The 26,120-nt window shown below is 36.3% G+C and overlaps 1 protein-coding gene across 5 annotated transcripts in view; it reads right to left on the bottom strand.

Annotated features, from left to right (window-relative positions):
• Positions 1-6,523: 6,523 nt before the first annotated feature.
• Positions 6,524-26,120, bottom strand: part of TANGO2 (transport and golgi organization 2 homolog) — a 37,704-nt gene continuing 18,107 nt past the window's right edge. For all 5 annotated transcript variants that reach the window (XM_054844491.1, XM_054844487.1, XM_054844489.1 and 2 more), the window contains 7 exons: positions 25,982-26,070; positions 23,955-24,074; positions 22,824-22,938; positions 13,198-13,268; positions 12,402-12,555; positions 11,205-11,309; positions 6,524-9,376 (listed from right to left, as the gene is read on the bottom strand). In XM_054844491.1, the coding sequence (XP_054700466.1) occupies positions 9,256-9,376; positions 11,205-11,309; positions 12,402-12,555; positions 13,198-13,268; positions 22,824-22,938; positions 23,955-24,074; positions 25,982-26,070 (775 nt within the window). In that variant the 3' untranslated portion in view covers positions 6,524-9,255. The remainder of the gene's footprint in view (positions 9,377-11,204; positions 11,310-12,401; positions 12,556-13,197; positions 13,269-22,823; positions 22,939-23,954; positions 24,075-25,981; positions 26,071-26,120) is intronic.

Here is a 26,120-nt window from a genome sequence, read left to right as displayed (position 1 = left end):
AGAGAAGCAGTTAATCTTCCCCCTTGATTACATTAAGAAAATTCAGATTCCTCATGTAGATACCTAAGTCACACTCTTAAAGACATCAGCAGGGTTAGGATTTTCTCCAGATTTTGAGATACGTCTCATTTACCAGAGAACAATAAATCCATTATAGTTTTAAATGGAGACAGCAGGTGTCACAGCAAAACGGGCACTGCCATTGCACACTAAGACAGAGTTGGAGGAGAAAAAAGCAAACTGGTATCTGCTTGCACTGTGTATTTCTGTGTCTCATTTTTTGCTGAGGTCTGCTCTCCTCAACCTAACCTTTGTCAATCATCACCTGACAGCCATGGAAAGATGTCAAAGGGACCCCATAAGCAAGCTCAGATCAGTCCTCTAATGTCAAAAGAGGTGGTTAATTGCTATGGAAGATAATCAAAGCAGATGCATCCTCCGGCTCAGTGGTACCCGGGAATTGCTAATCTTGCACTTAGCACCCATGCAGATTTAAGGCAAACAAAACTGTATTGTCTACAGAAGCACATCTAACTTCTGATTTTTCTGTTAGAGAAACTTCAGCAAATCAATTCCTTCTCTAAAGTTTCAGATTGCTGATAGCATTTTGTGCAGTAAGGCAGGCATTTTTCTAAGGACAGTACTACTTAAAGTGGGATATGATGACTAAGAGGTCAAGCAAAAAGTAACAACTCCTCCCTGTTATACCCAAGTCATTTTCTGTTCCAGATGTTCTTCCCACCTAAATTATGCTATTATATTAAAACATTTTATACACGGAATGTTCTTGTGATAAGTGTATCTGGGTGCAACACTGAGATCTGAATTCCTGCCTGCTATATACCTTGAGTGACCTTGCCAAGTCACTAACAATCAAATCCACTACCACTTTGGTGGAAAACTTACAGGGTGGATGCAGCTGCAGTTTAAATATGGGATACATGCAATGGCAAGGCTCTTTCCCTCTCATCTATCCTGGAATATGCACGCTGTTCCATGCAATTCTAACCAGCAAGAGGAGAGCACTTAGCTTCGCAGTCAATAATCTGCCTTTGACCAATTTGGTTTAATTAAACTGTTCTTTTTTTCAAAGATATTCCAAATCTGGATTTAAAAATATACCAGTTTTTAGGTAACTAGGCGACCTTCACATTAGAAGCTGGACTGCACTTGCCACTCATAAGTAACATTCTCCACAACTGCCAATAGGATTGGTGCTACTGTATAGCAACTGAGGCTGCCCTGGCTTCTTCTTGATACATACAACAAGCTTGTTCTTAGGGCTCAAAATCCTGCATTCCTAAATACAGTTTATCTATTGGAATATTAGAGAAAAAAATTGAACAATATCCATGTGGGACAGAATACCAGTTTTCATACTTTGCTTCCTCCATAGGCCCTTTCATTCAAGTAGTTCAGAGCACTCTTCTAGAAGCAGATAATATTTATCTGCCATGTTTAAAGATAAGCATAAAAGAAAACAAAATTCTCTGAGCCAGCCTTGTGGCTGCTTTCACGTCAGGCATCTCTACCACACACTACTGTTCAGTTGTTAAACTAACTCCACAAGTCAATCTTAAGTACTTTTGATTCAAGAGCTATAGTAGTACTCCACTGACTACTACTACTTTAGACATTCTGGCTTCTCCCAAACTTCTCCAGCCAGTGACTTCTGTGGAGTTGCAATTTTTCTTGTGAGTTGTTACACATCACAGTGGTTTAAATTCAAACTTGTGATAACAAAGTGTACTTTGTTGTTCCATAGGACTGCTGTGAACTACAGCTAAGAAACTGCTGCTCCAGTTCCTTAGCTTGGTCTACTATATATATTCTGCTGGTGGCATGCAGACATGAATCAGGAGCATAATCTTTGGCTGCCAAAAATTCAGATGTAGTTGCACTTATGAGCAAAACCATAAGTGTCAGTACCTTTGTTTTCCCCAACAGAGGCAAAATAAGTTATGCTTCTGAAAGCACAGTTGTGCTGGTATGGCTGTTTTTTATGTAACTGCCATTCTGGGACTGCTCTGCCAGTCTAAACACATGCATATTATACCAAGAGAGTACTCAGACTTGACTGGCACAATGTATTGCTAAAGACAACAGAAAAAATTCACAACTGCCATATTGCAAGGATACCAATACAACGCACATCTATCACATGCTACATTTATAAGTAAAAGCAGACCAACATAAGCAGATTTACGCAGCAAAACAATTGATGCCGAGTACTTAATCTCCATACTTTGTGGATTTCAGACAGTTTTGCTTCAGGCTAAATCTACTACCTGTTGGGAGTAGTTTAGATTCCTGAAGCACACCTACTAGTTCCATTCCATCTGAAAACAGTCTAGTCTGTGATCTGAGGTTGCCCTGAAATGTGAGCCAAAGCACGGTAAATAGGGTCTACTGGAAAATTCATGTAAGGGCACTACTAATCAAACTAAGGTACTAATGTAGACCCTTCTGTAATTGAAAGGACAGTTAATTCCTCTCTAAATGCCAGCCACTCAAGTGAGATATGACAAACATGAGATGGATAAAAGCATTTGACTAAGACCTGGGGTCTATGGTTATTTCCAGCAGCTATTCACAGCAGAGCTAGTACAGGGAGAGAAAAAAACCTAGCATTTTCATTCACCTTTTTCTTGGAAAAGCACATTTTTTTTAACAAGAGGCAAAAGCCTCAATTATTGAATACTAATTATAATGTTGTACCACAAGAAGAGACACTACTGGCTGCACATATTCTCCAGTTTATTATTTAATCTATCTTAATTAATGTCTGAAAAGTGATGTGGTTTCCTCCACTGAACAGAAGCAATCAATGTGTTTACACAATCTGGTAAGTTACTGACCAAGGCTGGCTCTGTGCCTGCAAGGGCTGGCGTGTCAGATGAGATACCCACGGAAAACATTTCCTCTGTCACCTGAGGCAAGCTTGTACGGCACCTTACTGCAGTAGCAGGCACTGTTGTTTCTCAGAGGCCACGAAAAGAAGTTATAAAATAAAGTTTCGTAAAACCCAGCTCAGTTCCAGACCGTTTTCCTGAGAATATTTAAGCATATAATGATTATCAAGAGTGTTCTGAAGGCCCATTAATTCAGAGCAAGTTAAAGGAGGACTAAATATGCTTCTAAGTGAAGCTAAGGCCAGCTTACACGTTTAAACTCTTTAAGTTACTATTACATGACCAATTGCAGAGACCAAGCATACAGTAGCATCATTACATTTTGTATTAATTTTCATAAATGTGTATTCTGCATAAATTATTTTCATAATTATTTCTATGCTATTCAAAATAATACCAAGAAGTTTAGATCCCATACCTACATAACAATCAGAGCTCCAGTGGAAGCTTTATAACCTGTGTGCAGGGTGGTTGTTCTGGTTTGGGGTTTGTTGGTTGGGGTTTGTGTTTTGGTTTTTTTTGTTTGTTTGTTTTGTTTGTTTGTTTTTTAAAATCAAAATAATACATCACAATGCCATTTCCAGCTCATGCTCTTCAGGAGAAGGATCAGGACTTCATGTGCATTTTTATAATGTTTTAAAAAAAAAAAATCAAGGTTTTGCCTGTTGAGACATTTAATAATGCAAATAGTACAGTTCCAATAAGTAATGTGATCATTCAAGCTGATACTTAGTAAAGATACAAAGAAAATAAGATAAATCACACAATGAGATGGAAATGAAATGCAGACTGAAAAAGGTGCCATTTTAGCAAATATATTCAGAATATGGAGGTTATTTTGTTTTACTCACCTGTTAAATGTAATGCCTCCATTGAAGTCACTATCACATAATTCTTCAACTTTGTAGTCCTACTTGCTGTTTATTTTACCTTTGTGTTACAACCACTGTAAAAAAAATACACTCTCTAGCAATACCTTACAGAACTCTAAGTGGAGTGACCTTTTGGGCATGGTTGAACACAAGTTATATTAGAACAGATATTCCAATCTGATGATGATTCTAAATTCTCCACCAAATTCTTTGTAAGTATATTTTAATATATGTAAATATATATTTTAGATATAATTTATAAAAGAGCTATATATTTATATAGCTCCATCTAAAACAGTAGCTTGCTCAGGTCACACAAAACTTCATGTTTAGAATAAAGGTCTCAATAGAGTGCCAGTAAATATTCCTCATTTAGCCTGGGTATCTTAAAGCTACTCTGTCAATCTACCTGTAAAATAGTCACTCCTTTTCCATACAAGCTTTTGCAGATACTCTTCAGAATATCTTTCAACATTTTCTTCATGACATTTGTGCTCTGCTAAATTCAGTATGGCCTTTTCTTCCACTTAATTTCTCCAACGTCTGATCTGCTTTTAGTTTGCGTTTGTTGTTCTCCATTTATCTTTCTAGTACAGAGACACAAAAATTTGACGTGAATCAGCAGGGAAATCGCTTTTCTCTCATTCATATATGACTTTATAAATAGATTATAATTCTTGCCTATCCTACTTAATAGAAAAGTTGACATTAATTCGTTTTCCCCTCATCTGTTCAGTCCTTATGTCTTCTGTTTTAAAAGACATGGTAAATTTGAGTACTTTAAGCTGATACTACTTTTTTCATTCAGTTTCTAAGTTCTTGATACAGGATGTCTCAGAGATAGTTACTTTATATATTAATTTTATATATTCAAGTATTTCTTCACTCTGTTCACCTTAACTAATTTCACAGCATGAGTCATACTGATGTGTTATTGTAATTCTCAGTTTATTCTATTGCCTTTCCAGTTGGTCACAATACAGTCTACTTTCAGCAAGACAAGACCATTTCCTAAATCCTCAGAAGCTATCAACAAGACTTCTCTGCAGAAAATTAATCAGATGAAGAACATTAGCAATGTTGTATTACATTAATTTGAATTCAGTAATCTAATGCCTCGTAGCTAATATTTCATATAAATAGGGATGCTTGCTAAGCCATAAATGTGCATTATTTAAGTTCAAGCTAATTTTGAAGTGGAAGATGCTTTAATTATTGCCTCATTGCTGCTTAGTATTTCATCGATTCATTTTGAAATTACTTATTTCCTTATGATATTATGAAAACAGTGTTCCAAGTCTTATCAATATTTTATCTTAATATTTAGTTTGGTATATTTCATTTGTAACAATAAACATCAGTTAAGCTTTGAGCATACTGAGGACCTCCAAAGGCCTAACTCATTCTCTGGTTTGTTAAGAGTGTATTTATTAAAGCTACTGGTAACAGGGAGATGAGACAATTATGTCTCCATCGCAGTGTCCAGGTACGGCAGAACATTAAGGCAGTCTCAGTGTAAGAAGTGAGTCTTGGGTCTGCCCAGGATCCAGACTTCTTCCACCGTGAACCTGGATTCTTGCCCTTCAGTAGAATTTTGTGAGGCTCTGGCTTTTCGCTAAGGAAGCACTAGTTTTGCTCTATCCTTCCTATTGTCTGCACTGTATCTCTGCTGGGATTATTTCAATTTTTTGGGGGGGAACCCGAGCCCCTCAAATTACTTTTAACATATATTTATCATTATACTAATTTTCAAGGTACCTGATACTTAGTAGCTTCTCCTGCTGCTAACATTTGATGCAACCACCTAATTTCAAGGCCAGTAATCCAGACCAAATTTATCACATTGCATAGAAAAGAATTGGCAGTGACAACTTTGGAGGCTCAGGACTTCATACAGCTTTTCTTTTTGCAGATTTTGGGAATTCCCCTAGATTTCATTCGGGTTGCCATCTTAATGATGACAGTACCAATTTGCTTGTCTTCTCAAAGTGACTGTCAGTTTGAGAAGGTCACTGCTTGTAAAGCTAGAACTAGCTCTGAGATGGCTCCACCGTTTTGTAAGCAAGAATATGCCAGTCCCTCCTCTTCCAAGGGCTTCCTTAGCACATTCTGCTATTAAGATTTGAAGGACCCACTCCAGTCTGCAAGGGAAAAGGCAGATTCCAAGTACCCTGAGGTCATGGCAGAAAGAGGAATGCTCCAGACATTGTTTCAGACATTCACTGTTTGAGATCCTTTGTGTTTTCTACCTGATCTTGCTGTGCTTGGAGTGGAATCCAGCCAGGGCTTGTAACAAGAGGACATTTGCTTTTGGGAGGGGAAGTAGCGAGCACATGTTGGTTGTCAGAAGTTGGAGAGTATTTCAGAGAATTGATTACTGTAACACTTGGTCTGGGAACATTCCAGTCAATACATTCTGTTTACTAACCTGAAAAACAAAGCGAAATGCCCCAAACCTGGATTATTAGCTTTAAGGAAGTATTCTCCTATTTTTTTACCTGCATAAGACAAGTATAACGATGCAACAGCATAAACACACACACCAACAAAAAAAAACAAAACTCCCAGAAAAATACAGCACTCTTAAAAAAGGAATTAAGTACCAGAAATGGACTTAACTTAAAGCTCTTTCATTGCTAATATCTCACAAAAGATTTTACTTCATCTTATCACACAAAGTTACAGGCAAATTAACATAAACATATGTGCAAACATGCACAATCTATTAATGTTGACAAAGACTGGTCACCAGATTGACTTTATTCTGATTCTAGTTTTGAACACACATGTAAACAACAATTTAAAAACAATTTTAATCAAAAAAAATCACTGAGTTTTTACAGATATCTTAAATTTTATTCTACTACCATTTTGATAGAAAAAAGTCAGGAAACAAAAATCTTTTGCAAATTTATGACTTTGAAAAGATGTTACACATAAGCAAACTTAGTAAAATGCCATGCAATAGTTTCCTATATACACTTTTTCCTTTATATCCTTTAAAACTGATATTTAAAATCCTCTTTTATTCTTAAAAATACTTTTATAAAAATAAAGTACTTTGTTAACTTCAGCTACAGTTTACTTTTTCCAGTGGATTCATTGCAACTATAATTTGCACACAGTAAGTTATGCACTTCATGAATTCCTGATCATTTCTATGGACAAGCACCATTTGCTGATATCTGTACTGCAGCCCTGATCCAGTTTCCACTGAAGCCAATTACAAACTATGATAAGCTTCAAAATAAGTTAAAAAAGCTCACTTCAACTATTCTGACATAATAAAAAATAACATCAGAGGTTTTGGTTCTTTACTGCTTATTTTAATTGTCAGAAAAAGCAAATCCCAGATTTAGAATTTTGATTCAAGCAAAGCAGAATACATGACTACAATTTGTTTTTACATCTAAGCTTTGACTTGCTTTTCTTTTGCCTACATGTAAAAAATAAGAGTAAGTTTTCATTATTACAGGACTACTATAAAAACTAAGGTTTATAAATGCTTTTAGCATGAAATTGCATGCAAGTATTTTGCTTGCCATTTACATAATGTCTTCAAAGAGAACGTCTTGTTCTAATATATACACTGGTGATTTTTTTCTTAAGATATAAAAAAGTCTGGTACTTGAACTCTCAGTAAGAGCAAGCCATCGAAGCAGAGTTTTGCTTTAAACACACATTTGTCAAATTCAAGTTTAAGACAGCTATGGCTATTTCTTTGCATCTAAAAGTAACAATATCATTTTTTATTCATATAAATATATGGTTTAAACAGCCATCAAAAAATAAAAAAGGGCTAACCATTTCTTAGAGCTCAGAAAGACAGTCTGGAAGGCTCCGAGTTTGAAACCACATACAACCCAACAAGACTGTACTGATCATCTTGCAATCAAGGTGGTCAAAATGTCATTTATGTAGTATTGAATCAACAACCAGTGACTAGTCATGCAAGCAGTCCTAGTATCTAGAAGCTATTCAAATATGCAAATACAAAGGAAATAATTGACTGAGTGCTGCTTTAGCATCTCCTGGCAATTAGAAATCCGAGAATGGCCTTTCACAGTACTTCATCTCAATGGCAAGTCTAATTCACTGCTGCTGCCATTACAGACACACACACTAGTGAGAATGCTTGGACACACAAGCTTGAGTACAGAAGAACAGTTACACATCTTTGTGAAGAGTATCAGAAATCCTGCTACTTTGTAATAATTAATTTATAATCAGAGGCTTGTAAAAAGAGTACATCCAGCATATATAGACAAAAAAATAGTAGTGATCCATTACCAACTTAATATTCAGCATTCAAAATAAGTCAAAATGGAACACCAATAGCAGCAAAATAACTTCAGGGTTTAAAATATCTTGATATTAACTGGAATCTTCTGTCACCTAGACTGGCACTGAATAATTGAAAAAAGCATGCATTTAAATAGCTTTTTAATTCACAGATGTTAGAACATACAAAGTGCATCTTAATACCCAACTTTTTCAGCAATACAAGACTGCAATAACGTCACTTTACAACAAATAGCTATTTTTATGAAAAAATCTATGAGCCATCACTCCAGGTTTTAACATATTATACCAATAAAGAAATGAAGTCAAAATTGCACATGTAAAAACAGCTGATACATGTAAACTTCTTATTCAGCTTCTGTTTGCCAACAGATACCTATTCCTTACCTGCCTGCTGGGGAAGAAAGTAAGAAAACCAAGACTGCTAATTAGACTATCAGAAAGCAAGATGTCACAATACACATAATTTTATTCTGGGCAGAGATAAGCAAGTCTGCTCCCATGATTTTTTTTCAGTAAAACTGAACAGAGTCTGAACTAAGTTTCCTACCTACTCTCAAATCAAGTTTTAGGAGTAAGATATATTGCTATACTATCTATAGGCAAAAGAATGTAAAGAATTTCTACCCTGCTCTGCCCTCCCCAGGCAGAACATTGCACCATGATACTGCTGGTAAGTTTAAATGTTACTAAAGCACTTAATGCTACAAAGATAACATTTAACACCCACTGGCATCAGCTATACAATCTTAAAAACCTGTGTTGAAGAGAAAGCAAAGTTTGGTAAAACCTTCTGACAGAACAATAAAAGCAGCAAATGTTTCCCCTCCTTGGAACCAAAACATGTTTAAGATTCTACTTAAAACATCTCTAAAAGCAAAACAAACTACACCCACAAAAAAGCAATGAGTTTGTATTGGGCAAAGATGGCCTTGCCCTGGAGGCAGGGCGATATTCAAAAAATTTCTGATAAGTTGGTACTTAATGTAAAAACAGTTTCTTTTGGTTTTATCCAAAGGATTTGTGAGCCTGATAGCATATGCTACCAGTTTATTTAAACTTTTCCTTTCCTTGATATTTTTAGCTTGTGGAGGCTGGCACAAAACACTTACTAGAGCTTAATGGCTTGTTCTCTTACTGCTTTTATTACAAACCATTCAAATGGAAAGTTAAGTGTGCAGCTGGAATTCATAGGTGCTTGTTTTCCACTGGTTGACATCTGCATTGATCATGTTGCGCTCTGTGAAAGTAACCCATCCTTCTGAATCAATGAGAATGACCGTGTTAGTCCTGAAACAGCATAAGGGTAGAAGGTTAAACCTTATGTCCATTATAGAAATTTGCAGGGTCCCGTCCCTCATCCCCAAAGGTTTTAGCTCATTTTTTTCCTGACCACATCACCACACGAGCAAGGCAGAAATCATCCTGGCAAGTTCTAATGGACATTTTCGGTCTCCTCTTCTGTCACTCCACTGCTCCAATTCCCTGTTGCACTTACAGGAGCTGACACACAAAGCTGCTCATTTACAGAGTATGATAAAAGGTTTAACTTCTTTTAGTGCCAAGTGTTCCATTCAGAAGTAGCATAAACCCAAGTTTCTCTTCACAGCCTACATGTACCCTGATGGGTTATTAATATCAATAGTACTCTTTTTCATGCTTTCCTTTCAAATCAATTGTCCATTAAGATTTAAACATCATTAATTATTCTCATAGGATATCACAGAAAAAAAATTTCTTTTTCTGGGAACCTTCCAAAGAGAATATTTTTTTTCATGAAAAGCAGATTCCACTCATGGATCTACACCACTTTGTCACATGTAAGCTGTCATTTCTCTACGGACACTGCAGTACCCTGGCAGAGAGATGACTGACACAAGCAGGACTTTTCCACCATCCTGATGCGGTGGCTCTCCCCAAGTCATTCCACCTATAAGTTTTTTTATGAGTTCACTCATAAAAAAAAAGTTCCTAATTTCCTCAGAAGAATATTGTGAGGCCTAATTAACAATCTCTATTCACTAAGCCATGTTGCTAAGGGAAAGATAAGTGTGAGCATACAATTATAGTAGCAGGGAAGACACAAAATATAGTGGTAATTCACCAGTAAGAGGTCAGTATTTCTACTGAGTTATCCCTCTTTCCTTTGAAATAGCTAGACCACCACCTGTGAAGCAAGGGGAAGAAGGTGCTGCTTTACCATTTTAAGTCTTCATTATCCCATATTTAAAATTTTCTTTGAATACACTTGCTAGAGATACTCAGATTTTGCAGTGGTTTCTTTCTCAGAATACCAACTTAAAATACTCACAGAAATGAGTATTCTCTGCTTATTAATTTACATCTCTACAGTGGAAATACTATGGCTGACTATGCCAGAGACACCAATCTGACAAAATGTTGGCAGTCTTTCAGAGTAGGAATTCCCTACCAGCAGCAACAGGGTTCACCTATAATTCTGTCCCATAGAGGATTAAATTCAAGATGCATTGCATTATTCTATTCTTCTTGCAGCTTTGGTAGAACAGTTTGGGCAGCAAGTGAGAATATCTCAGTAAAAACAGCAGCATCAGTTAGGGGAAAAGTGGAAATACACGTTCTTTCGAACAAGAGTAATAGGTTGTTTATGTATGAAAACAGCAGCTACATTATTACAACATGCCTAAAGAAACCTCTAACTGAGCTACGCAGATGAAACTATTCTTGCTCTTGGAAGAGAAATGTGTTCTGCAGTTCTTCAGATACAGAAGTAATTGTGTTTTTTCTGCTAAAAACATGATTTCAAAGCTTTTCATGTTTTGATAAGATCAACATCAGATGTGGTCAGATCTGCTACTACACTGGGGAACCAGAACTGTATTATCTTGTCTTGGACACATTGAAGCTATGTCACACTCCCCACCAAAGAAGAACCATAATATGTGCTTTAAATGCTTAGCAGCAGCAAATTTAAGACACCAGAATACTGAGCAAGGAAATACTTTGCTGAATTATACTCGATTAATACCTGAACAAATTTAAAGCAGTCAGTATAGAATTAAAACTTATAGCAGCATAATTTTGATGTGAGATAGGCATTGATCCAGTACACACCTATTTCTGACTATGAAATTTTTACCTTGTTCCATAACCTGGGCAACGAACACATACGGCTGCATACTTGTTCAATATAGGACGTATATAATCCTTCCCTTGGTCTTCAATCGCAGGGTCTGGTATTTGACTGAAAAAATAAGTAAAAAAAAATATTTAATTCTCCAATATTAACACATTCATGCCTCTCGAACCAAGCTGTGTTGACTGAGTGGCAGATAAATAGCAATCACTTTTCAAAAAGTACAAAAAAGTGTGAATTGTGTTCAAAACTAAAGTATGAGGAAAACTAAAGATAAAACAGCTTGTAAGCTCATTCCCATAGAAATTCTTTCAAAGTCTTAAACTTTTGTCTCACTTTAAGAAATTCTTTTTGTATCGACAATTTTTTCACTTTCATTGTTATTCTTTGTCTTTCTGTATTTTAGTTTCAATTAAAATATTAATTATCAAGTAATTTAAGGCACACTACATAAACCAGCATTTTTCCAGTTAGACTCCAGGAATTCTTCCTGTGTCTAAGACAGACCTCTCTGCTTCCTTCAATCTTATTTGGAATACCTGGAAAATACTTAGGACAATCCTTAAAATAAAATTTGTGAAGATGCAGCAGAGATGCAGCTTGTGCCCAAATTTCTTGGCATATATTCCTATCAATGCTTGAAAGATATTCAGCAACATCATTCTATTATAAAGCATATCAAGCTTAATTGATTGTAATTAAACGAGTACTGGCATCCTGTAGAAGAGATGCTAAGGTCCCAAGGGTTACTGCAGCAACCCTACATCCCTGGCTTTCCATTCACATCACCAGAACATGTTCTCAAATGCTAGTGATAAGTACAGTTTCCTATTTCAATAATTAAAGATTCCAATTTTATTTATCAAAGTCCAGTTTATTACAGCAGGTTTTTGTGCTTGATTTTTAAAGCTTACTAAGTAGTGCAATCTTTAAAATAATCTTTAAAAAGGCATAGAGAAATCAGTGTACAGTCTATGAGTACTAAGACTGCAGCAATAATGTTTACTGTGCCTGCTGCTTAAAAGTCAGTATTGTTGAAAGTCTCTGTGGAGAGAAAGAACACTCTTCTTGCCCTTCATTACCCAGCTTTAGTCAATTAAAGTAAGGCTAAGGTTTCTCTTCTGTCAAAATAGTTTCTATATACAACTTTTAAACTGGTCATATCACATTTTGAGTAAATTCCAGCTATCATGTTCTTACGGCTCTTGATTATTCATCACTGTAAGGAGTTCCTGCACCAAGTCTTCTTTGGTAAGGTCTTGACTTCTCTTGACCACTTCTGTGAAAAGTTGCTTCCCATATTGAAGTTTCTTCCATGGTGTATCCAACAAAGAATTACTTAAACCATATATTCCTATACACAAAAAAACCCAAACCACTTATTAAGCTCTGGAGGAAATAAAATTAACTTATGTACTATGCCAAAAAATAGGATAATTATGAAGTTATCCCACACAGTCTGAGGGACAAAAACAAATGCTGGCAGCAAATTCATCATGAATCCTATTGCCAGCTTTCATTTTGCTTCAAAAAAGTGAGGTCATTAAACGATGTACAAAGATGTATGTCATGTGATAAAATAAATACAACACTCCTTCAGACAGTAAGAATCGCGTAAATGTAAAAATAATGGAACCATTTCTCAACAACTCTTATGGACCACTACTTCTGACTGTCTTATTAGGGGGGAAAACCCACAAAACCAACACAGGACCACACTCAAAAACCCCAAACACCCACTTCAGAGCATCATTGCTTTAAGTTTACTAAAATTAGAAAATGGAAGCTTTTAATGAACTATTGATTCTTTACTGAAATCTAGTAGTAAATACTGAAATGAATTTAAAGACATTTAATTTTTTTTTTTTAAAGAGTGCAAATAAAAAGTTAGCAAAGACAATGCTTAAACAGCTAAATTACTAGAGCAATACAGCTACATTCTGACTCCTTTAAAATCACCAAAAATAACATTCAGACCTTTCTGAATAAAACCTACCAGGATTTAGGAAAACAGGTTCTGGTTCTCCTTTGTTTCCATAGTAGCAAATCACATCTCCTTTGGTGGTACTGAAAAATATAAATAAGAATTTCTCCTTGAAAAACCATCAGCTTCTATATTTGATTACGCTCTAATTTCATGTAATCTTCAAACACAGAAAGATGTTTCTCCCACTGTTACTACTATGATACCACAGCTTAGAGATTAATTGACAAGTTATATTACTCTACTCCTCCCAAAATACCATATGAGCTGTACCACTGTCAAAGAGTATCATTATAATTTTTAAACATAACTGTAATAAAATTCAGTAAAACCCCAGAACTGCTGCATGGAAAGTGGCCAGGCTTAATGACAAAAATCTGTATGGTTTTGAATAACTGGAGATTTAGTTACTTGGGGGAAGGGGGAATGTTAAAACAAAGGGACAGTCCATCACAGCAAGTAATGTTTCCCCATCATCTCTTTTGAATTGCTACTGCATTCTAAGAGGCTGACTGCTGTACTCCGTTTTATCTGGCAGAAGTAAATTTTTAGGTCCACTTATGACAATGTTGTAGGGCATAGTTGGGTCCTTTAAGTGACAGATATGCATTTTCAGGCTGTTTTCAGATAATTACAGTTACTGTTTGTAAGCTCTCTCTCTAATTGTAGGTACTGCCTTCAGTGCTCGCTCTCTCTTGCACACAGTTTAGCGGGGAGGATCTCACATCATGTTTGTTCAAAGACGGCTTCCAACGTTGCAAATGACTCTCTCAGCAGAGATAACAGCATATCCAAACAGCATAGATTTGTAAGTAGTCATACTGATATTGACAACACAAATACCAAATCAACTGATAAGATAAAAAAAAAAATCAAGTCAGTCATCGATAAGCCTTGCACGTCTTGTGGGAAATGGAGGGTGGGGAATAGATTGCCATTAGATGGCTCACTCTCAACATCCCTCAGTCCCATCAGCCAACATGAAATAGTGATTCCTCAGATTGCTACCAGTTGGTGGGTTTTGTTTTGCTGGGGTTTTTTTAGTTTGTTTGGTTTTTTTTTTAATTTGCCAGGACACAGCCATGAGATCATATAATTCTGTATTTCACTCTAGGGATTTACTTGTCCACAGTGGACTAGAGTATTATTCCAGTTACCAACTAATACATTCTGACTGTAGTTCCTCGTAATTTGTCCCCCAAGCTCTAGCTCCTTTGACAGCAGATAGACTTTTTGAAATAAAAAACCCCAAACACAAAACTTGCAGTTAAGATCGAATTTGAATTGAGTAGCATAAAACATAATACAGTAGAGAAGCTGTTTCCAGCTCCTCATTTTTTCCTAAGATAAAAAGACATATCTGTGCCTTGATGCAAATAAAAGTATATAGAATGCAATCTCATTAATGATGTACTGGAAGTTAAATTGCTCTGCATAAATTATCATCCACTACTCAAACCTTAATAAGAAGCAAAACAGTCTTGATTTAGCTGTTTATATTCTTCTTAAAAAGCCATCCTGAAAGACGTTCTACAGCATCCCTTGCAAGACAGGCAAATGAAGAGGAAAATATTAACTTACTAATTACACAAGTCAGAAGAGGCAAGAGGAGAAATAGACAAAATACATGAAAAAAAATAAAACTGCCTTCCCTCCTCTGTGCACTAATCTTCCTTCTCCCAAGCTCATGAAACTTCTCTGGCACCTTACAGAAAGTTGCCCAAGTTTTTCAGCATAGTTAGAAGACAGTAATTATAGCAGGTAGTATTTGCGTATTGTTGCTTTTATTGTTAAGTATCATATAAGAAGCTCTCAGTTGCTCAATTTACAATTTATCTACTATTAAAAGAAATGTGGCATTTATTTAACCTTCCTCTAATGGCTTAAGACATTTATTTTCCACATCTTTGTTCTTCTTTTCAACATTAAGATCCTTGTTCAAATTTACCTTATGCTGATCTCCAGATTCCTTACTGACCACCCCTACTCTCCACAGACAAATCTACATACCAGAATCGTGACAACTATCATGACAGCATGCTTTAGTTTCAGCAGGGCACCAAATATCGACCACTCCTTTCCTGTTCTGGCCCTAATTCTTACACACCGATGATTTTTACTAGTCTCTGCTAGACTTCTCATGTGAATGCATTACCTGTGATTCAGTACAAATATTCTTATCCATCAATGAAAAAAAAGTGTTAGTGAAAAGGCTGTTTGTTTCTGTATGCCATCTGGAGTATTTGCATTGGGAATACCTAGACAGTCCGTAACAAAAGCAGCTGAAACAAAAGTAGAAGGAAAACAGAAGAGGTGACCAGAACTTTCTTTCCTTAATTTCTTGAGATGCAAATTTCTGTTCCACTATAACTGATTAACCTATGTATGTGACCCATTTATGGAATCTGTTAAATTTTCTTAATCAGAGACAAAAAGGGGTTTCAAATTATTATTTTTAAACATATGAAAGCAAAGAAACATAGCATTGTCAATGAATATGAGAAAGCGCTTCTGGGAAGTACAGTTGGAAGAAAAAATTCTATTAGCAACAACCTGAATTCCCCTTCTATTTCTTGAGACTCCTTCAGGTACAAACAAGTACCAAATTATAAGTTACACAGAAAAAAAGGCAAATAAAGCAAAACAGCTGTACTTACCAGACACATAACATTTTCTTTGTTGAATAAGCTTAAGTACTAAAAATAAGTTATTGGAAGAGTGGGAAAAAATCTAGTTAAATATTCACCTATTATGCTGGTTCAGCAAACTTTTTTGCCAGTTATTTCTCTGCAGAAATATCTGTATGAGAAAAATGAGCAAAAGGTATATTTCCTGAAACTATTTTTATATCCATGTCATATACAATGAGAAGTCTTTGACTCTTTTTCCTATTACTAGGTCCTTCAGTTAAATAACCAACATATGTTGCTTTTAAGCTAGATGGACACTATTACAGATGTCCTATATTTGAAATAAGGCTCCAACACATTCTTCCCTTAACTGGATTCTTCAAAGAAAAGTTTTAGATAGAGAAGTTGAGCCATACTTCATTTGGCTGTAAATACTAAGCTACACATCTGAGATGCCTGGGACCTTACAGGAGTAAAAAAAAAAGGAATGGAGTTCAAAGGATCAGTAGACCTTCTGTGAGGAGCTCTGGGTGTAGAGGTTCAGTTATTCAAAAAATGAAACTTTTGAAAACAGGATGATGTTAATCATCTTGCTCAAAGCATGTTATGGCCTTTGCAAAGCCTGCTATAAACAAAGTCTAGACCCAGGCTGAAAACTGAATGGAAGTTATACTTAATGTTCTCAAGTCCTTGTTTATTAATGTTTGGTTAGGACCAGCTGGCCATTTTAGCAGTGTCAGGTCTCTCCTCAGCATTCTTTATATTATCTTTATGGCTAGTTAATGGTTAGCATAAAGTGATGTTAACATGTATGGTGCATGTCCATCCCAGCTGCGGTTAAACACTTTTCTACAAGCCCGGTTCTGATTAGTACATTTAGAGTTGGCAAACAGTTAGCACTAATATTAGAAAGAATCCCTTGGCAGCTAAAAAAGGAGAGCATTAAGCTGACCTGTCATTAATAGACCAGCCTGACTTCTTGGTCCCAGTCACATGCTAGGATACAAGTTGTCATATACTCATAAGAGTACACTAGCACACTGCATTTTTCATGAACAGGGGCATAGAAAAAGCAATGTGCGAGTAAAGTATTTTAGGCCACCTGAAGTTGCTGAATTGGTGTGCTTCATGGGGCAAACTATTTATATTCTGTCTCAAAAGCAAGTAGTAGTACTTTGAAAAATACAATTCATAAATAAAATCTAGCTGGAATTAATACAATACAGACAATGACTAAGCACAGGGAGAACAAATAAACCAAAGTTAGAAAACAGGAAAAAAAGTTGGCTGCTAATGGCTTATTTTAACATTTGGGTAACTAAAAAAATTAAAACTACAATAGCAATTATAATACATAAAATGCTTGTAATATATTTAAGCAAATAAAGCAAAGTCATCACGGTCATTATAGGTTTTTTCAGTTAAGACACCAGCAATTACTCAAACTACTTTGTTGGTGCATTCAATACTCTCAAATTGAGCCTGTATCTGCTGTAGAAGGTCTATGAAGAGAAAAGATCAGAACAATTGTTATCACATGAGGTCTTACAAGACAGAGTTTTAGATGGAAAAGTAGACAAATGGCCCAAGCAAGCCCTTGAACACAGCTGTAAGACAAGTCCTGTCATAAATGAGACCACACGCTGGCTAAGTAGGTACTACTGACTTCTTTTAGCAATGGCTTTTTATGTGAAAGAATATTATCATCTAGCATCTGTTCTGAGATTCTCATGACTGAAATTCAGTAACAAGATCCCCCAGAGTTTAACAAAAAGATGGAGAATACATACAACCTGCAGGGTCACTAATTCAGGACGTCTGTATCTTATTGTTTCTACATTCCACATTCCCCCAGATGTGTGTTTTCTATTACACTTACTTCCACTGCAACACTGCTGCTGTCTTCTGTCAAAAGAAGACGGAAGCCTTCCAAAAGATTTCAGAAATGAGGATACTTCCAAAATTTAGTTCACTGTGCCAGTCAGCTATTCTTTCTTTTATCTATTTGGCTCTGCCTATTCTCTTCCTACTGTTTATAGATACTCAGTACTGAACATCAAGGCAGAAGCCAAGATGGAAAAAACCAAAACAAATCACTAAGCTTGATCACAGCAATAGCATCAAAATCCTAGCCTGGACTCAGATTCTCTTCCCTCCCAGCTTTACAAAGTAATAAAGGCCTAATTAAAGCGATGACAATAGGACCCTTTAGACTTTTTTTTTTTTTAAATCCCAGCCATAGCTGACAGCAGAAAGAAACTAAAACTACATAAAAATTATGCTCTTAGATACATCATTCTGTCAAAAAATGTAAGCAATAATAAGTGTTCTAGGAAATATTCTAGGCAGCATAAGTCTCAGTAGTAATAGATACTTCACAGGCCATGCAGAGTTTGCTGCAATTACTTCTTAATGCTGATGAAATACAAGCAGTGATCTTCCGCACCCCTGCTCTGCTTCAACTTCAAAGTGGTTCCAAGTCATGTTCAACAAAAGTACAGACAGAAAGGAAAAGAAAAAAGTAAGGAGGCAGTAAAGCTCTACAGGGTGTGGTTATTACCACATGATCACTCCCTTGGGTACTGAGCTCTAATCTTCTAACTGGGTGAATATTTTACCAACAAGGACATTGGGTTGTTTTATGAATAACGTGTGCATGTATTTTTTTGTGCAAGGAAAAAAGATGAAATTGGCAGTTTGAAATGCTGAACAGTAGTTTCAACTGATTATTATGGTTCACAGATTAATTTGGTTTTCTTCAATGTTCAATGAGCTAATCAGAAAACTCTTTCTGTTCTGAAGCTAAAAACAAACAAGCAAACACCAAAACCACCAACTATAAAGCCCAAACATTTTTGTACATATACAACCTATCATCAAATAAAATGGTGAAAAGAATACTGCTGGATACTTGCAGCATACAAAGTCTACTTTAAAGCACTACTCTGATATTGTTGTCAGTGTCTAAATCTTTCTTTGGTGTTTTCCTAATTTTTTGAGCCAGGCAGAAGCTGACACCAGAGGGAAGAGATAAAATAAGTTTTTCATAAGCTTTTTTTCCTTCTCTTGACATTGGACTGTCCATCTCATTAGACCTGCAAATGACTGAGGATCTATGCAGAAATATTTCAAAGGTGGTAGTACAGAACACACTAGAGAAGTACCTGGACACCTCATTCTTATGAGGAAGTCACAAGGAGCAAGACAGATGTACTCTGCAGAAGGTGGTATGACAATGCGTGGGAAGAAATGTAAGTGAGCAGTCATGATGATTGGCCCATCTACATTCTTTCCACACCAGCGGTCTGACCCTATCTCACTTTTCACTGGAAAGGCTCCTACGTCTCATCTCTGGAGAGCAATCAAATCCCTCACACATACTCTTGTCTTGATAATCATACTGAAGGAGACAGCCCATGTTTCAAAACCTGGTCACACTGTTTGGGTGTTTTAATCTTATGAGGCCCTGCACTATGAACAGTTCAGTTAACGCTTCTCCCAAGCACCTTTTCTTCAGTTTGCTTTTTTCCCCCCTCATCAATGATGTTGTTACATAACTAACCAACTGTAGATTCCCATACTAAAAAAGAAAAAATATACACAGTCTATATTTTTGTATATATTATATATATAACACTTTTAAATGTGTATTTCTTATTATGTATTCATGTATCCGTTGCCCTCCCCACACACATCTTCCAACCCTACTGTTTTGGGATCTCATCTGCAGTTTCAACTGGAACTCAGTCCTATCACATCAAGGATAAAACCTATTATTAACCAAACTTCACTCTGCAGAACATGAAGAATATATTCTAGTACATAATCTCTATTTTCAATACATTACCAAGTTAGTCAATGCAGGGGATGGTACAGTTTACTACATTTCCCCTAGAAAGATGGAAAACTGCCTGTCACAGGGTAGAGTACAAAAGCTTACATGAAGGGCTTTTTTCTGCAGCTCCCTTCAGCTGACTTGTTTTGTAAGGGACAATTCATCTATTCCTCATGGAGAATGTGATTCACTGCTATTACACAGGGATCTTATTGCACATAAACAATATGGGCTCTAACTGACAACCTGTCAGAGACTCTAAACTTGCTGGGAAAGTGACAAGAAGCTGCCACTTCAGTTTGTCCTTCAGGGCAGTCTGTGTTACACACTTGGCAGTACAGAATGCAAGTGAGCTGCTGCCACAACCACTCTAACACAAGCTTGAGATACCTGTGGAAGTCCAAGCAACTGTAGCAACTAGATTTGTTGGACATAAACACGGGTTTCCTCAAGACAGAAATGCTGTCCTGATCATTAACAAAAGCAGCTCACTATTACTCCAGATTTTACCACAAAGGGAGAAAGAAGGAAAACTGCTCTTAATCTTAAGCAGACATTTTCTCAGAGACCAGTCCAGCTTCCAATAACCTTGTTCCTCTCTAATCAGACCTACTGATAGTCAAAACTGGAGGGTAGCAACACTGCCTTCTTAGAAGCTACTTTTGCAGCCACACAAGATTCCAAATAAACACTGTTTGCCATATGCCATACGTTCAACATAAAAGTACATTTAGCATAATGGGATAAGTATTCATGACTTATACTTAGCAGGTACAGCAAGATGATAAACTGAAGGGATTAGAAAACAAAGTACTAAGTATTTTTTCCAACAGTATTCTTATTGAAAAAGAAATTAGAGTTTAAATTGACATCATGAGATGCCACAGAGCAAATAGATTACACTAAAAGTGTCAAAACCCACATGTTTAAAATAAGAGTCACACAAAGCTGTGGAAATAAGCAACAAGACTGTACACAATCTGTATGGTGGTTTTCAGCTCTCCTCACATCATTGCACATGTATTATCTAGCATACTGTCATCATAATAATACAGAGAGAAGATAAAGATTTCTTTTCCTGAAATGCGTACCTGAAAACTCAAACATTGTAAGTATCTCTCTAAATGTGCTGCCTACAGTCAGCAATATCAGGTGCTAAGATATACCCCTCCCAACAGTGCTTCATTTACACCTTCAATTTGAGTTTCCTCTCCATTTCACACTGCTCTAACAGAGCCAATCACTATTTGTTGCACAACAGAAGAACATGTTGAGAACAGTCTTCAATCTTTCCTTTGAACAGTAACACGGCCCAACAAAATAGCATCAACTACAATAACATTTTCTATTTACATAGAAAAGTAGCTTCCATTTATATACTACATTTCTCTCAGGAGTACTTCTCATTTCCTAAAATGACAAGTTTACATATTTTATAGAAATTGCTCTGCATCATTAGCTTGCCAAGAATTTCATTTCATCGGAGTATCCAAGGCTAAGGACATGTCAAAATGGAGAAGTTAATCAACACATACAGTGTTCAGAGCGATACTCAGCAAGGAATTATGACTTGCATCACCACAGAAAGACTATTCAATTGAGCATACAATTCCCTATCAGCCTAGCATGGAGGAATAAACAAACAAAACCAACACATGAATGATTGCCTTAAGAAATAATGTCCATTAAATCTACTTTAATGTCATTATAGTAGCAGCCATTATGACTATTCTATTTACCTAAATTAGAACAAACTCAAACCTACTTACTGCTTGCTGGGTCACACCTTGATTATCATGTTTGCTTGAAAACATAGTTAACATTCTTTCTTCTGTTATCTTTTCAGTCAAATCTTCTGACCATGGTAAAAATTAATTTAAGCAACAGAAAAATTTTGGGAAGTCTCTGGTGGGATAATGAACTTTGTAAAGTAGAGAGTAAAAATAACAGAAAAGCAGAAAACTCTGTAACTCCCTAACCTGCTTGTGAATTAAACTTGAGGAAACACAACCTATATGCTTATTTCTAAGCAGGCACACCAAGCAGAAATACATTCCTGGTATCTTCACAGGTGGCACATGTCTGCCTTTCTATATTCATCCTTTTAGACTTCAATCTTCTTTAAGTTTCATTTCACTTTCCTACTATATCACAGCAAATTAAAAAAGAAAACTAATAGCCTGGCAGAATTTGAAATAAAGGACTTTCTTAAAAAAGACAAAACACTTGCAGGAAAGTGAGAGAGTAGGGAAGAAATGACTGCTAAGTCTGAACCACCAGCTGAAGGTGGTCTAATATAGAAAGTGAAAAATATAAACACAAGGCCAGTTAGCGATAGGCCTAACTTGACAGTGATTGAAATTATTTTCACTGAAAACAATAAACACTATGACCTTCTGCTTTAGGTATACGTGGTTTCCCAGAAGCATGCAGAAAAGCCGAGTGGGAGAAGACAACCTGATGCTGCAGGGCCTAATAAGATTAATGCTTCTGCAGAAAGCGTGCCAAAGCAGTAGTGTGCTCTTGGCAACTTATACCTGCTTATGGTCATGAAGTACGCATCTAACAGAATTGATACATAGCCTGGAGTTGACTTAGCCCTGGATTTCTGTTCTTCTGAATCAGGCATAATACAAAAGACAAATCAGCATATATACTTGTGCGCACCCCACGTGTGCAATGGAAAGGACTGTGCCAGCCACACTGACTATAATCAAGTATCCAAGGTCCTTTCTTCAGCTACAGAAACTTGAAGGAGTTAAGGTATTTGGTATGCGGTGATTTTTTTTTTAATGTTTCAGCCAAGATTAATGATCTAGTCACTATGACAGGACTAATAGCTTGAAAGCTGTCAGCTGTTCTAACCCTGCCACAGCATGCCACCTCTTGGAGCAAAAAAAAGTTATGAGAAATTATGGAGCCAACGTTTTGTTTTCTCCAAAACACAAGCCACATAGCCTTCAAGGTAAAGGCTGACTATGGCCTATTAGGCAAAGACCTGGAAGAAGTTTTGCAGGAAGCAATGACTAGAATACAAGATAGCCCTCCAGTGTTTGAAAGATGAAAAAATAACAAAGGAAATTATGACTAGAGTAACACTAGGACCTTACATGCCAATTAGCAAAAAAGAAGAGCCCTAGCTTTAGTTTGTGACTTTAGTTTTGTAGACTTACTTCAAGTCAGCTGCTAATAAATTAAATCCATTGTAAAGATGTCCTTCTACTGAAACTTTCTTCAAGTAAGAGTAGCTGTCCAGATCTGCAGTCAAGAAGTTTGTTACAAGAGCACCTAAGAAAGAAAAGTACATAGAGCAACTTCTATGTGTGAACTCACTATTCTGACAGGCTTTGTAAAACAGTAAGACACAAGATTCCTGTTACCAGGGTATAACAGTGGGAAAACACCCAACAAAAACCCCACAAACCAAACTACCAACCAGTCTTTAAAAGCCTTATAGCATTCCATCACGTTCACATTAAGAGCTTGACTTTTACCCTGAAGAACTCAGTCGAAAGCTCTCAGTCAAAATTTCTACAGAATCTGTATTTACTAACAATTCTATACTGGATGTGCCTTTCCTCTCCTCCCATCTTGCCAAACTTGTCTTGCTTCGTTTCCCTGATACGTAACCCTAAAATGAAATACAAATGACATGGTTCGTTTCTCTGTATAACATGTTTTTGCCATTGCAATAAATTCCCAATGCAGTACCATATGACAAGCAGACCTATTTTTGCTTTAAAAAAACAACCCATAGGTGTGCTCTTTCAGAAGAGGTTTTCTCCCTATTATTTCTGCTCCTCTGATTTACCAACGTGTAGGGCAGAAGGGACTACAATAGTCTTTTAAACTAACCTCCACATAATCTAAGCTGCATTGTTTCCCTGACTTAGGTGTTTGAACAAGAACATTTAAAAAGTCTACTGTGATCTAAATGTAGCTCAACACTTGTCTAGTTGTTCTAACTGTAAATTAGAATTACTGTCAAGAGAAGACAGTTGGTGCTGCACTTCTTGTCTGAATGTAACTTCTATGTTACATACGAGCATCTATGTTACATACTAGGGCCTATGCACTACATCTTGTTTTAGTTTTGCGTGCTTGATTGGAATATCATTCTCTAAGTTAAGTTACCCACGCAGGTGCTCAAACTCGTAAGTTCACAAATGCTGTTTATAGCACATAACCATTTTATTTGTCCATAAAGTGGTGTTAAAAATTAATACTGTAATCACCACTATTTTATTGGGACACCAGGGCTTGTTTCTCCACTTTCTTCTTTTTCTCTTTCTATTCCTTCATACCTCTTCCTTTTGCATTTTTATCAATCTTTGGCTGCATGTAGTTTGTCAGGGCTGCCATCTTCCCTTTCTTACTGATTCCCAGCCACGTCCCACCTTCTTTTCCTTCCTCCATGTCCAGACCTAATGGAATAAGTAGGAGTTAGGCTATTACATTCTTTTTTAAAAAATCACAAGCTCAAATCAGAATTTCTTAACACAAATCCTGAGCCTTGATCAGGTTGGATAAAATGCAGTAGGTACAAGACTCTTTCTGGACAAGTATAAGTGAGGTAAGCCCTCTTATATTACCCACTCTCCAATTTTGCACTATCAGATATTTTCCACGCTACTGCAATAAGAGATGAGAGATAATGAGAAAATTAAATGTAAAAGCAAAATTGTAAGCTTTGCCTATATGCTCAATTACATATAAAACTTTAAGTAGGCTCAGAATGCTTTTTAGCTGAAAAGCAAATCTCGGAAGATTAACGTTATTTGCAAATTTAACTTCACAAGTAACCAGAAAAAATTAGAGTCAACTAGATAGCTGATAAAAATCTTGAACTCTGGTAACAGTAATTTACATTAAGGAGGAGGACCCACAAAAATGAAACCCACAGCCAAACCTCTTGAAAGGGAGTACAAATTTAATAACCAAACCACTACTTATTTGCAATAAGCTCATACTAACCAGCAAGTATTTAACAGAAAAACTAGTTCAATATAACATGCATACTGTTAGAAACTTTAATTCTGAATCATCATAAGATAACTTTCATTAGAAAATCAAAAGAACAGGTTTTGGATCCTTATTCAGAAACTCCTTCCTTTCTTCAGCATTCAAAACTTCAATATGAAGTTTAGCCATGTCACATCTTTACACAATATTTTTACTACTGTTCTCTACCTTAACTGAAAGGCACACAAAAGAAAAACATACAGCTTTATTGACCAGTGCCCAGTGATTAACATACAGCATTTCCTGTTTTCTGAAATTGCTGTAAAAATGCAAAAATATTTTGCACTTAAGTCACACAAAGAATAGATTTGATTTATTTTAGTTCAACTTAATGTTATCTCATATGAAAGCAGCATTAACTCCAAGGCATCTATTCATGGGATCTCCGCTGATACACCCCCTGGATGGAGAATATACCAGTTTCTTATGCCAAATATGGTATAGAAGACAAAAATTCAGGGACATTAATTTTTCAGGATAGTTTTGTTTGTTTGTTTTTAAACTGCTACATATCAGGGGGAGGAGCATCCAGAATGTCTGGCATGAAGCAAAAACATCATCCAAAACTTCAGAAGTAAGGGAGTTGCAGTGCAGTGGGAGTAATTTATCCTCACAGGCCTCCCTGCCAATGCCAGTAACACACAGCATGAAAGAGTATTTGCAAAGTCAGAATCTTGCATTTAAACAATGCTTTGTCTTCCAGAGCTTCATTTCTGTTTCTGAGAAGAGGTGGAAGTATTGATTATACTTAAAAATTACTACAGATAGATTCCCTACAAAGGAGAACAAGACAGGTGAGTAACTGTACCATCAGTTTAGCAAAATGTAGACATGAAAGCTAATAAACTGATGGATCAATAACTAAAATTATTCTGTAGCCTATAAATTATTAACTGAAATGAGAAAGTTTTCACTTTCTTGGGGCTTGGTTTAATGATTTCAAGTCACTACTATGGACAATGAATCTGTAGAATAACTAATTCCACCTATTTTAAGTAGTATCTCAGTGTATCTGACAAAGCTGAAGTAGTTGTGATGGACAAATTAATCTAATACGCTTCCATTGTGCTACTCAGACTGAAATCAGTTAAAGAACATAAAACTGCGAAAAAACCACAAGATATTAACACAAATAAGATAATAATAGCACAACTCATCTTTCAAACTTATGACATGTTTTCCCCAGAAGTATAGGAAAGAAGCATATTTCTTATTAGAAATGCCACCACCACCCCCATAACAAAAAATCCAGGCCATATTTGCCTTATAAATTGTATGAAAACCACTCAAAACAACAAGACATACATACCACTAAGTATCTCATTGCTGCTGTCCCAAAAATCTGCTGATTTGGATGGTCTGTGGTAAAATTCATCTCTGTTAGCTGCTAGAATAAGCCTGTAGAACACAAGAGGAAAGAGATACTATTACTTACAAACAGGAACTTC

The sequence above is a fragment of the Grus americana genome, chromosome 16 (genome assembly GCF_028858705.1).
Source record: "Grus americana isolate bGruAme1 chromosome 16, bGruAme1.mat, whole genome shotgun sequence".
Lineage (NCBI taxonomy): Eukaryota > Metazoa > Chordata > Aves > Gruiformes > Gruidae > Grus > Grus americana.
This window is presented reverse-complemented; position numbering and strand designations above follow the sequence as displayed.